The sequence below is a fragment of the Pleuronectes platessa genome, chromosome 3 (assembly GCF_947347685.1).
Source record: "Pleuronectes platessa chromosome 3, fPlePla1.1, whole genome shotgun sequence".
In the NCBI taxonomy this organism is placed as follows: Eukaryota; Metazoa; Chordata; class Actinopteri; order Pleuronectiformes; family Pleuronectidae; genus Pleuronectes; species Pleuronectes platessa.
In genome coordinates, this window is record NC_070628.1 from 1126287 (window position 1) to 1140997 (window position 14711).

The 14711-nt window shown below is 46.4% G+C and overlaps 2 protein-coding genes across 12 annotated transcripts in view; both read right to left on the minus strand.

The window, feature by feature from the left end:
* LOC128431920 (NACHT, LRR and PYD domains-containing protein 12) overlaps positions 1 to 14711 on the minus strand; it is a 237406-nt gene that overhangs the window by 137159 nt on the left and 85536 nt on the right. The window lies entirely within an intron of this gene.
* On the minus strand, positions 11303 to 12686 carry LOC128432189 (protein EOLA1-like). Its single transcript, XM_053417688.1, has 2 exons — positions 12428 to 12686; positions 11303 to 12361 (listed from the first exon to the last, which is right to left on the minus strand). The coding sequence occupies exons 1-2, from the start codon at positions 12684 to 12686 to the stop codon at positions 12153 to 12155; spliced, it is 468 nt and encodes a 155-aa protein (XP_053273663.1). The 3' UTR covers positions 11303 to 12152.

The window sequence follows — 14711 nt, forward strand, 5'->3', positions numbered from 1 at the left end:
TGCTTCTCCTCCTCTCCTTCCACTGTCCCCTCCATCATGCTCAACGCTTTTTTCTCCACCTGTCTCCTCCTCCACCTGTTTGCTACCTACACCACCCTCTTCTTCCCCTTTACCTCCCACCTCCTTTTCCTCTACCTCACCCACAACACCCTCACCCCCACCCCCACCCCCAGGAAATGTTGGTTTAAGTAGATGGTGTTTCCTGCATTCTAGTGGATTTTTGAGTGGTATGCTAAAGATGTGCAAAACCTGAACTTATTCTGATTCATGTTCATCTGATCATGACTTGTAGGGCCTTCTAGACTTGAGCTGAACATTCAACCAGTAAACTATTGTTGTGCCTCAATGACCACAATATAGCCTAATTAATAGACCTCTGTTTAAGATTTGTCCAAGGTAGGTTGATTTACATTTTGATTACAATGGTTTTCAACTAATTCTTAACTGAAACCTAAACTATATTGTTAATGATTGTATTCTTAAGAGCAGTTAATGATTTAAAATAAACAATGCTATGATGTTTTGAGCATGCAGTACACCACGAGGTTAACAAGGTGCTCTCCTGCTGTTTGTTATGACAGCTGAGTTTACATTCACCACACAAAATCAAGTTGATACGCACAAACACAAACAAATAATTTCTTTCAAGATTTAAAGTTTAAGATAGTGAGTACTGTGATAGAAATTTTACTATTAGGGCAAATGATTAATATGAGGAACAACTTTGATCTTTAGACAGACAAATGTCTCCCTGAGAAATCAGGGTGTTGATCCACCATATGATGTTATGTTACTTTCTCACCCTCAAATTCACCTAACAGAGACTTTACAGCACGGGGGATTTGTTGTGGTTGTAGACATTAAGACAGATGTTACACTCCAGGGGTCTGAGATAGAGCAGAAGACAGGATATCCATCACCTATTCTACACATCAAAGAGGTTGATGTATAACATTTGTTTCCTCACTAGGAGGGGCTTGGAGGTGTATAAAGTGATGCTATTTCTTGTATGTCATTGCTCATTGTATGAAACCTATCCCATGGTCTTGTATATTTGATGCCCATCTGCAGATGTAGAATAAACTTCCAGAAAGACATTGTAATGAATTGTGCTTGACTATTGAGAAATTCCCATGACAGTACTTAATTGAACCAGACATCATGTCATCAACGATATTAATGACATATTTTATATGATATAAATGATAAAATATGCATCCCATACTTTGTATTCCCCTTCTGTTGTCCTAGAGTTTTAATTTTACCAATTTTACCAATCACATTATTAAATGTCCCCCTCTGCCCATCAACTACAGCCACACAAGCAGTCATAGAGCTAAAAAGAGAGAGAGGGGGGGGGGGGGGGGGCACTACGTATTCTCCACATAGGCTTGAGTTGAGAATACGTAATTTACCCTCCACACCGAACATTGAACGGAGCAAACAGCGGAGAAGTTCTTGGGGATGGAAGACATTAAATTAATAATTGAAGTGGAGAAGTGCAGTGAGTTGTATGATCCTCAGCACATATGAGACAAAGAGACACATGTTGGGACGCTGTTGCAATTAATGTTGCAGCAACAAGTGAGTATATGCTTGAAAAAAATGATTAAATAGCGTTTTTACTGCAGGCTGATAACAGCAGAAGTATGTGATATCATTAGTGCGGCGCCTCAGCCTCCGGTGTGAACAGCCAAGCGCCGGCACGCAGGGGATGGGCGCGGAGCTTCGGGTCGCTTCGGCGTCCGGTGTGAACCCGGCGTAACTCTTCTTCTGTCGCTAACTTCGGGACTCCTCTACTCTTTGGGGTAAATTGGATGTGTATGCAGCGAATAGGGTTACAGATGCGCTCCTTAGCGGCATCTACCGTCGAGGAGTTTTTAAAGGAACGCGTCTCTGCCCAAAATCAGATTTTTTTTTTGGCGTGAGAAATTGGGTGTGTGGCGTGAGTGTGAAAACATGCAAAACGTGTCACACGGCGAAAGCGTGAGAGTTGGCAGCCCTGGCTTCCCTATGGGGGACGCTACCTTCCCATGTCTGGACAGCTCTCTACTGAGGAACTCATCGGTGATGAACGGAGGGACATTGGACAGGACCACCTTGGTAGCGGGTTGGGACAAAGGCAGTACCTGTACAAAACACCCGTTCACGGTGATACCTGTCTCGACCACAGAGTTCACCTTCTCCACGCGGTCCAGGAACACGACCACGGCGCTGTTCATCCGAGCCGCCGACACCACGCAGCTGTGACCGACCTTCTCCCCCACAGCGAGCCCGATGCTCTCCACACTGCAGGGGAAACTCACACAAATCTTAACCCCGTGTTTACGTGTCAGTGATTTAAAACTACAGCCGGCCATGACGGCCACCACGCCACCAGCAAGACGCTGGTGAGGGGAAAGACACCCAGAGAGAGACCCAAACCACCAGAAAATAAACTACTGTGACTTTAATGTGATATGTGAATGAAAAAAATATAACATTGACTACAAACAAAGGTAAATATAGAACGAAAATATCACTCGCTCCGACACTCACTCACACACCAAACTCCCAGCATAGAGAGAGAGAGAGAGAGAGAGAGAGAGAGAGAGAGAGAGAGAGAGAGAGAGAGAGAGAGAGAGAGAGAGAGAGACCCCTCAGCCTGCTCCTCAACCTGCACAGAAGTAGCTCTATGGTGATGCTGTATAGTAGTCCTGAGATGGGGCAGCCCTGCCTGATGCCTCTAGTGACGGGCACAGGACAGCTCAGCCCCCCCACACCTTCACCACGCAACTAGCCTCACTGTACAGCAGCTTGATCCAGGAGAGGAACCCCCCCCCCCCCCCCCCCGAACACCAAAAGCCTGCAAAGTTGAAAATAAAAACTCGTGATCCACACGGTCAAACGCTTTCTCATGATCGATTGATATAATACCCACCTTAACATTATATAATTAACACACATCACACACATCTCTTATTAAAAACAGATTGTCCAGCATGGATCTGTCAGGCACACAGTAACTCTGATCTGGGTTGATCAGCTGTTCGATATAAGTCTTCAGCCTGTTGGATAAAACCTTCGAGAGGATTTTGTAGTCTGTGCATCAAAGGGCGACTGGTCTCCAGTTCTTTAAAAGGCTCAGATCTCCCTTCTTAGGCAGCAGAGAGAGAACTGCCCGTCTACAGGAAGTAGGAAGTGTCCCTTTTTTAAAACACTCTTTAAAAATGCATAAATGTCTCGTCCCAAAACACTCCAGAAATGTTTTAAAAACTCAGCAGGTGGTCCATCCACTCCAGGGGCCTTTCCAGACGCCATCTGCTCCACAGCCGTGGTCAGCTCCTCTAGGGTGATGTCAGTGTTTAGTGTGTCCTGTTCTTCTGGAGTCAGCTGAGGAAGTCCTTCTAGCAGCTCTGCAGTAGCGTCTGCATCACAATGTTCTGCCCTGAACAGCTCAGAGTAGAAACCTACAGCGTGTTTCCTCATCTGAGCCGGTTCTCTGGTCACTTCTCCGTCCGGGAGCCGCAGAGACACCATCACTTTCCTCCGAGCCACCGACTTCTCTAAGTTGAAGAAGAAGGTGGTCGGAGCGTCCATATCGTGTAGTTCAGTGAATCGGGCTCTGACCAAGGCTCCTTTGGCTCTCTCGTGTGAAATGAGTTTAAGTCCTGTCTCTTAGTTTTGAGCCGTTCTGCATTCTGCCCGTTGTTTTGTGTGTCAGCCTCCAGGTTCCTGATTTCCTCCTCTAATGTCTGAATGGCTCTTTTTATTTTAACTGTGGAGTTGGCTGAGTGTTGCTGACAGAACACTCTGATTTGGGCTTTTCCTACTTCCCACCACCGGGTGAGGGAGGAAAACTCATGTTTCTTTTATCCCCAAAAAGCCCAAAACAGTTTAAAATGTTCACTGAAAGTTAAATCATGCAATAATTTAACGTTAAAATGCCAAAAAGACTTTGATTTTACTGTTGATGATAAAATAAACTCCATTAAAACTAGATGGTGATCAGTAAAACCAACAGGGAGGATCTGACAGTTAAAAACCTGATTAGTAAAAGTGGCAGAAAGATAAAACCTATCTAACCTGGCTGCACTCAGCCAGGTTAGATAGGTTTATCACTTGTTTCTGATAGGACAGCTCTTTTCTTAGCTTCTCTGCCCCCGTTTATGTTTAACGATGCTATCCTTAAATCCTGCTAAGAAAAGAGAAAGAGAGTCAACAACATCAACAGCAGTGAAACACCTCGTGATTTAAGAACATAGTGTTGTGCAATAGTAGTAGTAGATTTGACGTTGGCTAATTATTAATAATCATGAGAAATGATTATTAAAATAGAAATTATTTATTAAAAATAATTAAACATTATAAAGCTATTAATTAAGAATAGTAAAATAATTAATTAGAAAATGATACGGTTATCCATTAATAATGGTTGTATAAATAATGAAAACAATAAAATTATCAATTAAGAATAATACAATCTGTAATCATTGCTTATCGTAGCGGGGCACCACCCTGGTTACAGGGACCAACTAGTCAAACTATAGTTATCAGTCTCAAGTGATAAAAGTTAAATTAATAATCTCAATATTTAATATTAATGATTATATAATAAACAATGAAGGGTTTTAAGTTCGAGCACAGGCTATAGTAATCCAGCTGTATTCACATACACATGTACAAATAATCACAGAAATACAAATACTTTAATTACAAAAGTATTTATTAAAAAGGGGAAGTAAAGTTAATGTTATTTCAATGATTCTTCATTTAACAAACTCCAGTATTTCAAAGATGGCAACAGCAGCAGCACTTATCACAATTGTCACACATGTAATACTGAGTATCTACTGGTGTGTGCGTGTGATCGTGTGTGTCTGCCTGTCTGTGTCTCTATGTGTGTGTGTGTGTGTGTCTAAGAAAGAGAAAGGGGAGTGGCTATGGCGTAATGACAAGATCACGTGGTGACGTAGTCTGGCCAGGATCAAGATGTTACGTTCAAGATGGAGGTTTTCCTAAGTGAAGCCACGTTGCGAAAAGCAAAATGGCTGCCGGTCACTGACCTTAACAAAGGGGGTCTTTAGAAAAAGAGATTTCTTATCTCCTGGTTCTGGCGCCGAATGGCGTCGAGATGTATTAAGGCTCTTTAAATCTAGAATTTTCTATGCCACATGAAATATGTAAGTGTAGGTCGGGACGTGTGTAAAAACAGGTTTAGGAGAAAAGAGAGAGAGAGGGAGAGATAGAGAGAGATCAGGAAAGCTCTCAAAACATCGTCAGAGACAAACTTCCGGCGAAGCGGGCAGTCCAGTTACGTGAGATTTATCTTTTAACAGATGTAAATCTCCGCACAATGTCTCTGACGGTAACACGTAAAAAAGGAAGTGCCGGCTTGTTACGCGCGCTTCTCAGAACATAGTAAACAAAGGAACCGGATGTGACGTCTCCAGTTCGCCACGCGTTACACGGCTAAAAACAGATCAGCGATCTTAAAACAAACATACAATCAAATAAATGACACGCTAAGTATTTAAACTAGTCTCTGCCCAGACAATAAAGCCTCTTACTGTGACCTTCGCGGTGTTGCTTGCGCGTGGCACGCGGATTTTCCGGAAGTCCAGTGAATGATCGTGGCCGCTCAAGCTCGGTGGCGCTGGTTCCTCGGTTGTTGAATAGGAACGGATTCGTCTTGCTCCTCAACGGGATGAAACATCGTCTCTTCTGCAGGGATGATCAGCTGTGGCGCAGTTGTGGGGATCGTGAAAAAGAAAGTCTTTGTCTCGGCCGGCGAATGAGCTTCTGTGCGCGGCCTTTTCAAGTTAAAAACAAAAATAGTCTTTCAAAATAAGATTCAACTTAAGATAAAAGAAAATAACTCTGGTTGCCTCCTTTAGAGCTGGAACATCTGGGAGGCCCCGAAGGGGCCTGGTCGAAGTCCTTAGCAGGGAGAAATGGCAGAGATTATTTGGAGTCCCAGGGCTTTTAAATTACCTGAGAGGTCCTCCTCCTTGAGGAGTTGGTCATAGGACATCGGCCAATTGATTTGTCAGGAATCGATCTGAGTGGGCGGGGCTTGGAACTCAGCGGGGGTTCCAAGGCATTCCCAGAACATTTTCCACCACCAGGGGGAGATTCTTGAGCCTGCAGGAGGATGTTTTCCCTCCAAAAGTTTAACAACCCTTTGTTCACCCTCGGCTCCAGTGTCTGGTGGTCAGCCTCTGGGCTCTGGCCCAACAATAGTTATTTTTGTACTGTTGTTTCCGTTATCCTGTAGAACATGTCTTTGGTTTTCCAGTCCTCTGATTGGTCCGATTAGTTTGACTGTTTCTGAAGTTCCGGTGCTGACTGTCAATCATCTGTGTTGCCTAGGTGATGCTGTGCTGCTCCATCAATGGTCACTATGACATCGTTTACACCAGGAGTTACCCCGCCTCCGCCGCGCTGTGTCAGGGTGAGTGCTGATCAGTGGTTGTCCCTTCAGTGTGTGTGTGGTTGATTGATGTCGTGTGTGTGTGTGTGTGTGTGTGTGTGTGTTGTTTCAGGTGCGTCTGGAGCCAAAGGGGAAATACTATAACGCCTTCATCCAGGAAGTAGGAACCCACTCGTCAGCCGTCACCGTGTTCATCGAGGAGCTGGGAGAGAAGTAATGAAACATTTAATCTGACGACTCTTCCACATTAATCTGAACCAAGCATCAGGTGTGAAGCTGACTCCAGACCAGCAGACGTCAGATGGTTGTGATGTGTCTCTGTCTTAGACACCTGGTTCCTCTGACGGATCTGAAACCAGTGAATCCAGTTCCTGCCTGGAATGTTGCTGCTCCAACTAGAAAAGGAGATCTGGGTAAGCTTAGGTTATTCTATGACCTCTGACCTCTTGCAACCCCCCCCCCCCCTGACCCTATGGCCTCGTGCAGACTTGGACTCTCGTGGTCAGCGTCATCATCGTCACCGTTACTTCAGGAAGTCTCGGGGCAGCAGTGGAATGAAGGGGGCCGAGCTCATGATAGCTCCCGCCCCTTTATACGGAGGCCCCGCCCCATCCAGCCTGCCCCCTCGCTTCCAGCCGGCAGGTCACCCCCGCCCACCCCCTCCTCCCTCAACTGGAACCATGACCTATGATCCCTACGCCCCCCCACACCACCACCACCACCACCCTACAGTCAGAGCTCCTCGCTACGGAGCGTCCAGGTGGGAACTGACACTTGTAGAACTTGTGTAGTTGATCACATTCACACCTGCTGAGACACAGGTTGACCTCAGGTGTGAAAACATGTGACGCATGTTGAAGGAGGCGTTACCGATGAATTACTCTTGATACTGATGACTTCCTGTGTGTGTGTGTGTCTCTGTGTGTGTCTGTGTGTGTCGTGGATTGTGGTCAGAAGCTCCACCCGTTTCCTCAACCGTCACCTGATTGGCCCACAGCTGACCTATTACCACCCTGGAAGACGATATTACCAGGACTATGAGAACTACGCCTTCAGGTCCCGGTAAATGATGTCATCATCTTGCCACAGTCCCACCAACCATGTGTGTGGTTGGTGTTCACCACGATGACCTGTCTCTGAAATATGATCTACTTTGAATCCAAAGGGACGGTGCACATTATTTAATATGAGCACAATGTTCCAGAGCCTCTTAGACTCATTTTCATCTGCAGTCTCAGACAGGTTGATAAAAAGAGACAAAGAAACTAGACTATTCCAGATGATGACATGTGTAATCATCATAAATATAATACCACACCCTCCATGTAGAACCGTGACTGTGCCCCCCCCAGTGGTCGATCACATGTCTTCCTGTGTTCAGTCGTAGCCGTCGTCAGCTGGTTGCTGCTATCAATAAAGATTGTCAGTTTGGTTACCCTGCGGAGACGGGGGAGGAGCCAGGCGATCTGGACTCGGCCATCACGTACTACCAGCTGGACGACGCCAGCGACGCCGTCTTCCCGCCGCTGCCGGTGAGAGAAGCACATGACCACGCAGACATGTGACCATGCGTTTCCGTTTGGATTCACTCTGACTCCTCCCACAGGGCACTGCTCCTCCCCCTCCACCTGGCTCCACCTATCGAGTTCAGAGAGCCTCTGGACACCACCCCCCTTCACATCGACCTGCAAACACCCCAGTGTGCTCCTCAGAGGACGAACAGGAGGACACGAGCACCGCTGAGGACCAGGGTGAGGAGGACACGGGACTCTGTCTCTCTGACTCTGTCTCCGTCTCTTTGTCCCCTGACGCTTTGTCTCTTTGTCTCTCAGCTGAGTTCTCAGAGGATTTCATCTTCAGTGCTCAGGGTGAGTTTTGTTAAAGTAGCTTCATCCTGTGAAATAAGTATTTATCTGGGGGACAGAGAGTTTCCAGATTGAACTTGTGACAGCCAACCCCCCCCCCCCCCGGGACTCGAACACTGGCCACAGTGACTCTCCACTCTCCTTCAAGAGATGGATAAGGGAAGTTTAGATCAACGTCTGGTTGGTTCAGTTGATCTCTAACTCACCCAGAACATCTCCACCTCTCCAGACTCATCCTGTCACCACATCACTCAGCTTCCTGTCAGTAGATCCAGTACTGACCTCAGATGTGTCTGTGGCTTCCTCAGCTGTTGATTGTGACTTTTGTTTCAGATCAGAACTACCAGACGTCCGGTGGTTACACAACTGCTGAGGCCTCCAACAATCAGGTAACAGCTTTAACAACCAATCACTTCACAGAATCTGTAGAGACACAAGAGACGCAGTCTGTCAGAGGACATGCTTCTGACGTGAGGGACAGTCGGAGGACACGGAGCAGGACATGCTAACAACATGATAACATGTCATAATGATCATGTGATCCGTGATGTCACTAAGCTTCAGAAAGCTTTTACCTTTTCTCTTGTTGTGAAAGGATGGACAGGAAGGAGGATGTGCTGACTCTCCCCCGAGACCAGACATGAATTACAACTACACACAGCAGGTACACACACACGAACACACACACACACACACAGCAGGTACAAATGTTCTCTCTGTTTGTATTTATACCCGTGGTAGGACCTTCAGCGGGTTGAGGGGACAGAAAGATGGTAAAACAATAATAATTGTGACGTCAGCTACACTCACTGGGTTTGTGTGTTACAGGTAGTGAAGCCTTTAGCTGTCGTTGGCTCTTCACCCTCCTCTTCCTCATCCTCACCCTCTTCTCCATCATCGCATGTTCCTGCAGCTGCTCACCTGCCGCCAAGTGCACACACACAGACACGCTCAGGTGTCCACACACACTCGCATGCAACAGGTACACAAACACAAACACACAGGCATTTTACAGAGACCCTCTGTGTGGATCTGTTTTGTTTAGATTCTGGAGACAATGTAAACACAAACAAACCTGTTTCCTCAGATAATTGACATCAGAACGTGTTTAAAATGATCTTTTCCTGTTCAGCCTCCATGTCAATCCCAGCTTCTTCTCCGTGGTTGGTTAATGAGCTAGGTGAGCCTCTCTGCACCGTGGTGGCTCCGCCCCCTTACTCCTACGACCCTAATGGCAGCGATTTACCCCGAGGTCAGAGGTCAACCAGCCTAACTGTCACACACCCACACTGACCTGCTGCCGTCACTCATGTTACTCTGTGTGTGTGTGTGTGTGTGTAGACTGCAGAATTCTTCAGTATTACTTCAACTTGGGCGTCCAGGTGAGTTCCTGTGACACTCTCTCTTTAAATATTTAAAATAATAATATATTATAATATTAAAATACTCCCCCCTCCCCCCCCCCCCAGTTGTACTGGCAGCAGCAGACGACGTTCTCCTCCCCCTCTCCTGAGAACCACTACACCTACCAACCCTACCCCCCCTACCTGAGCCAGGAGCCGCTGCACGGTAAGACTCGTCTCTGATTGGTGCAGGTCTCACAGGTGACCTCATCACCTGACCTCAGGACAGACGTGATTATCAGAACAATAACATCAATCAGAAATGTGACCTGAACTGGGAACAGGAAGTACAGCTGGTGTAGTAGTTCCCAGGAAATGGAAGCTCCACTTCCTGTTAAGTATCAGACTTCCTCTTCTTCTACCCCCAGCTGCCTCCCATCAGCCCCCCTCCTCCTACCCAGAATCCTCCAGGGCAGGAGATGGACAGACGGACGGACACGGCGGTGGTCAGTGATGACAGATCAGCTGATACAACATGATTGAATTTTGCATTGTTTGATTTGTCCCCCCCCCCCTCCCCACAGGCTCCTCCCCATCGATGGAAGGCTTCACCTCCTCCATTGGCCCTGCTCCTCCAGGCTCCGCCCCCTCCGCTGCTCATCTGTACCAGGAGCAAACGCCTCTCCCCCCTCCCCCTATGCTGCACCTGCCATATGAAGCCCCGCCCATCACCACCTACCTGCCCTCTGCTCCTCAGCCAACCCACCTCCCCCATCACTCCTCCTACCACTGCCTCCCACCATCAGTCCAGTGGGGAACGCTCCAGACTGGAGGCCACAACTCACGGGTTTATTGCCCCGCCCCTAACCCAGCCCACGTGGTTGCTTACATTACAGCCCCATCCCCCCACCACACAGCGACACACTACATCCCCCCCACCGTGTGAGTGAGATGCACATCCTGCTGAAACATACCTCAAGAGTTAGCATGAAGCTAACAAGTTCCTGTTGGCAGGAAAAGTTAAAGAGGATATGATATATGAAAAATAATTAGGACAAATCTTTATTCTTTCCGTAAATTTTTTGTAAAAAACCCTCGATACTTCCAGTATTGAGGTATTTCTGTTCTCACTTTAGCATGTTAGCTTCACATTGAAAGTTGTGAAAGAGTTCTGCACATGTTAGTTTGTTGCCAAAAAACTTTATTTACAAATCTCCGACACAAATAACTTCCTGCTCCGAACGTTGAAGTCGAGAGCGACAGTTGTTGGTACGATTACCTGAGAAGAACTGAGTTTAATTAGTTTGTCGGTCAGTTAATTGAGTTTCAGTCGGCCAATCGGTGAGAGGGGGCGGGGCATGGTCAGTCCCTGTTTATTGATGAGGGATGTATTTATGTTGATGTTTTGTTCAAACTGCCGATGGTGATAAGTTGTTTCTGGGAGAATAAAGTTTGTTTCACAAGCAGACGACCGTTTGTTTCATCAGTGACAAAGATCACATGATCACAGGTGTCACATGATCAGGACCTCCTGAACCATTCATCTGTTTGTGTAAATAAAGACGACGACTCGTTTCCACTTCCTGTAGAATATCTCAGATACGAACGCTGCCATCTTGTGGTGATGGAGTCTTTAACAGTCAGTACACTGTGCAGTAGTAATTCTCATCTGACGTCTCGGCCTGTTTTTATATCATTTAATAACTGATTCAAACCAAACTGATCAGAAACACTTGAACAAACATCAGAGAGAGAAGAACGATGTGAAACGACAGAAACTTCTTTACAAACATTTACTTAACGTGTACTTTGACTTTCTGGAGCCTGAACTAGAATCAAAGTTACGAGCTGACTACAGGACTAACTTCATGAAGAACCAGTTCCACGGGAGGTTCAACCAGTACGTTAACTCCATTCATGTAAAACTAACTCTGTATAAGCTCCGCCCCCTAGATTCATTCTGACATCATTCATCATCTTTGGATCCGAACCTTTGTTTTATTGAAGAAACCATTTTGTTTCTCATGGTTTTATTCCCTCAGTGAAGATTTTCATCGTTAACAATACAAGATGTTGACTGTTACATTAGCATGATATATTAGTGTACTTCACTTTATTGAGTCTGGACGACAGGAGGAGGAGCTGAAGCCTGAAGTGTCCAGTTTGACCTGCAGGTGGCGCAACATGAAAATCAGGATTCTTTCTCTGAGGAAAATGAATGTTCAGGTGTGAACCAATCAGATCAGATCTGATCACACCAGACCACATGAGTCCACATCCTCTAACAGAGTCCTTTCAAATCCCTCCTGGTCCACATGTGAAGGACGTCCTCTCAGCTGACGTCCTAAGAATCACAATATCAAAACTGATCACAAGATAGAGATCAATACTTTCATTCACATGCTCCCACACACGCACACGTCTGTAAACCCAGACTGGTCTTTAACACAGGACACGCGTGTTAATCTGCATGTAGGTCAGGAAGTGAGATCTGATCCCAGGAGACACCGGCCCTGTGTGCATCACGTGTCCTCATGGCAGAAGCTCCGTGGGGATCTCCACAGTCCAGGGGTCGCGACCTCCTCGGGAGCTCAGGGGCTCTTTCAGCCAGCGAGGGTTGGACAGGTGAGTCACGTGTTTCTCCTGCAGACCAACCAGAAGGGCCGACCTCTCCAGGTGCTGAAGCTCCTCCTCCAGCATGGAGGCGGGACACACCGAGGTCACGCCCACATCCACCAATCCTGAAAGATGTATTTCCACAGGTGATGCCTTCAGGAACCCTACAGAAAACACAGGTCAGTTCCCACCTGCCACCACGCCGCGGCCGAACCGCTCCCCGGACTCCAGGAGCCCGTGGATCTGAGCCTCGGTCATCCCCAGTGGGCCGCGAAGCACCGCCCGCCACTCGTCCCCCTCCCAGTCCCGCCGGGCGATGTGGACCGCCAGGGTCTGGTTCTCCAGCGGGGCCAGCAGGGGCCTCCAGGGGCTCTCCAGCGTCTTCACCCCGTCCAGAATCAGACCGGCGTACGGCTGGCGGAACGACAGACACCACACCTGCACCGACATGTCTGCAAAACAAGCGCACCCCACACCTTCTGACGTGTGAGGGAAACAAACACCCCCCTCAGATGTGGAATGAAGTTTGTCACAAACCGGTTTCCGTACAGATCAAAGTCTCGGCGGTGAAATCCTTTGATCTAACTTTAATTCAGAAGTTTCTCAGTTTGATGACGTTGATTCTCGCTCGTTGGTTTTTACAGAGAATCTACTTCCTGTTTACGTTTTTCTTCTGTGTAAAACAATGTGCAGCTACTGAGCAGCTCGGTGGTTATACTGCCCCCTACACAATCACCAAGCTACTGCAGCAGGTTAGATACTCCAGTATTTTCATTTTTACACTGATGAAATAATAAAGTTACACAAAAACCTTAAAATAAAAAACTCATTGCTCGAGATGAACAAAATCTTTTTTTCAATCTATTGTAATTTTCATTAAAATTAATAAAAGCATGAATCATAAATAAACAAGGTAACGCAAAAATACGAGAAGAAGAGGGAGAGATTGGGTAGGAAGATAAAAAGGCAGGATAACAAAGAGAGAACTGGAACAAGTGACGACTGTCAGAGAGAGAACAAGAAGAAGGGAGCGGGTGAGAGGAGAAGAGCAGAGTGGGGGGGGGGGGGGGGGGGAGGCATAGTAATGAACAGGTGGTCGGGGGGGGAGAAGGTTAAGCCTGTTTCCAGTGCTGCGTGGACAGATGTGTGGACGGATCGCTAGTGATCGCTGAATGTTTGACAAACTGTTCAACACAACAGGCCCAACATGTCCCCTGTCTTCAGGACATCATCTCTCAGACACTTTCTGTCCCTTGTCTCTTCTGTGAACCTCCCATCATTAATTATTTCCCAGCATGCAGCTGTTCCCAGAGGCCTGCTACAGTCTCCCCCTGGTGGTTGTTCTGAGGTGGTGGTCGAGAACGTACAACAAGAATCTTCATCTACGTTTGTATAAAACGTCCTCGGGTCAGTTTTCTATTAAATATGGTAAAATGTTTATTAAACAGTTTCCTCAGAGACTTAAAGATGCTCTGCTCATCATCGACTCTTCTTCATTCTGTAAATGTCTCATTCACTTTTCTTCTGGTTGTTTCCATTATGTCAAACTGGTGATTTTGTTCTTTTACCTGCACCAAGGACGAGATGTTTCCACCAGTTTGTTTGAAGAGGAAAGAAAAGCTGAGTCATGATTCCAGTGAAGTCGGTGGAAGGATGTTTATTGAGCATTAAAGCAGAGACAAGTAGAAACAGAACTTTTCTCTCTGAGATGTTTTTCTTCTCGTTACATCTGGTTTGTCACAGAGGAAATGATCCATGTGTTTGACTCATAGACTGAATATAAAGGCTTTGACTGGGATGTGCTGCTGTTATACTGCAGCGCCACCTGTGGGTCAAAAGTAGAAAAGCCACCACCGCTCTGCACCTGATGCACAAATGAAAACGTCCCATTTTTAAGTCCAGAGTTTTGATCTTTTGTGTCAAAGACAAAACTCTGATTTTAAACTCAAAGTGATTTCAATGTGTTGAACTTTGTGTTGAACTAAATCAATTTGTGACGTGAATCCAGGAACTTTAAGATCATAAACAAACATATACACAGAATGTGGTTCTACACACATGGAGACACACTGAGGGACAAAGGTGGACAATAATAAAGACAAACTTAAACACACTGTATGTGACTCTTTATAGAGGGTTTATATATTCTGCTTGTGTTGTGTCATTTCAATAAACACATTCTTCATGTGAATTAACACAATCTGGGCAGGAAGGTTGCTGGTTTGAATCCGGTTCAGATGGGGTCTTCATGTGTGGAGTCTGCATGTTCTCCCCGTGTTTTCTCCAGGTGCTCCGGCTTCATCTCACAAACACATGCAGATTAGGGGTTGTGTAGATTGGAGACTACACACAAGCTGCTGCTGCTTCAGCCTCTGGATCCTCAGGACACAGCTCAGCCTCCGTCCACACACACTGTCCTCTTCACACTGTCCTCTTCACACTGTCCTCTTCACACTCAGCTCCACCTGTTGAGAG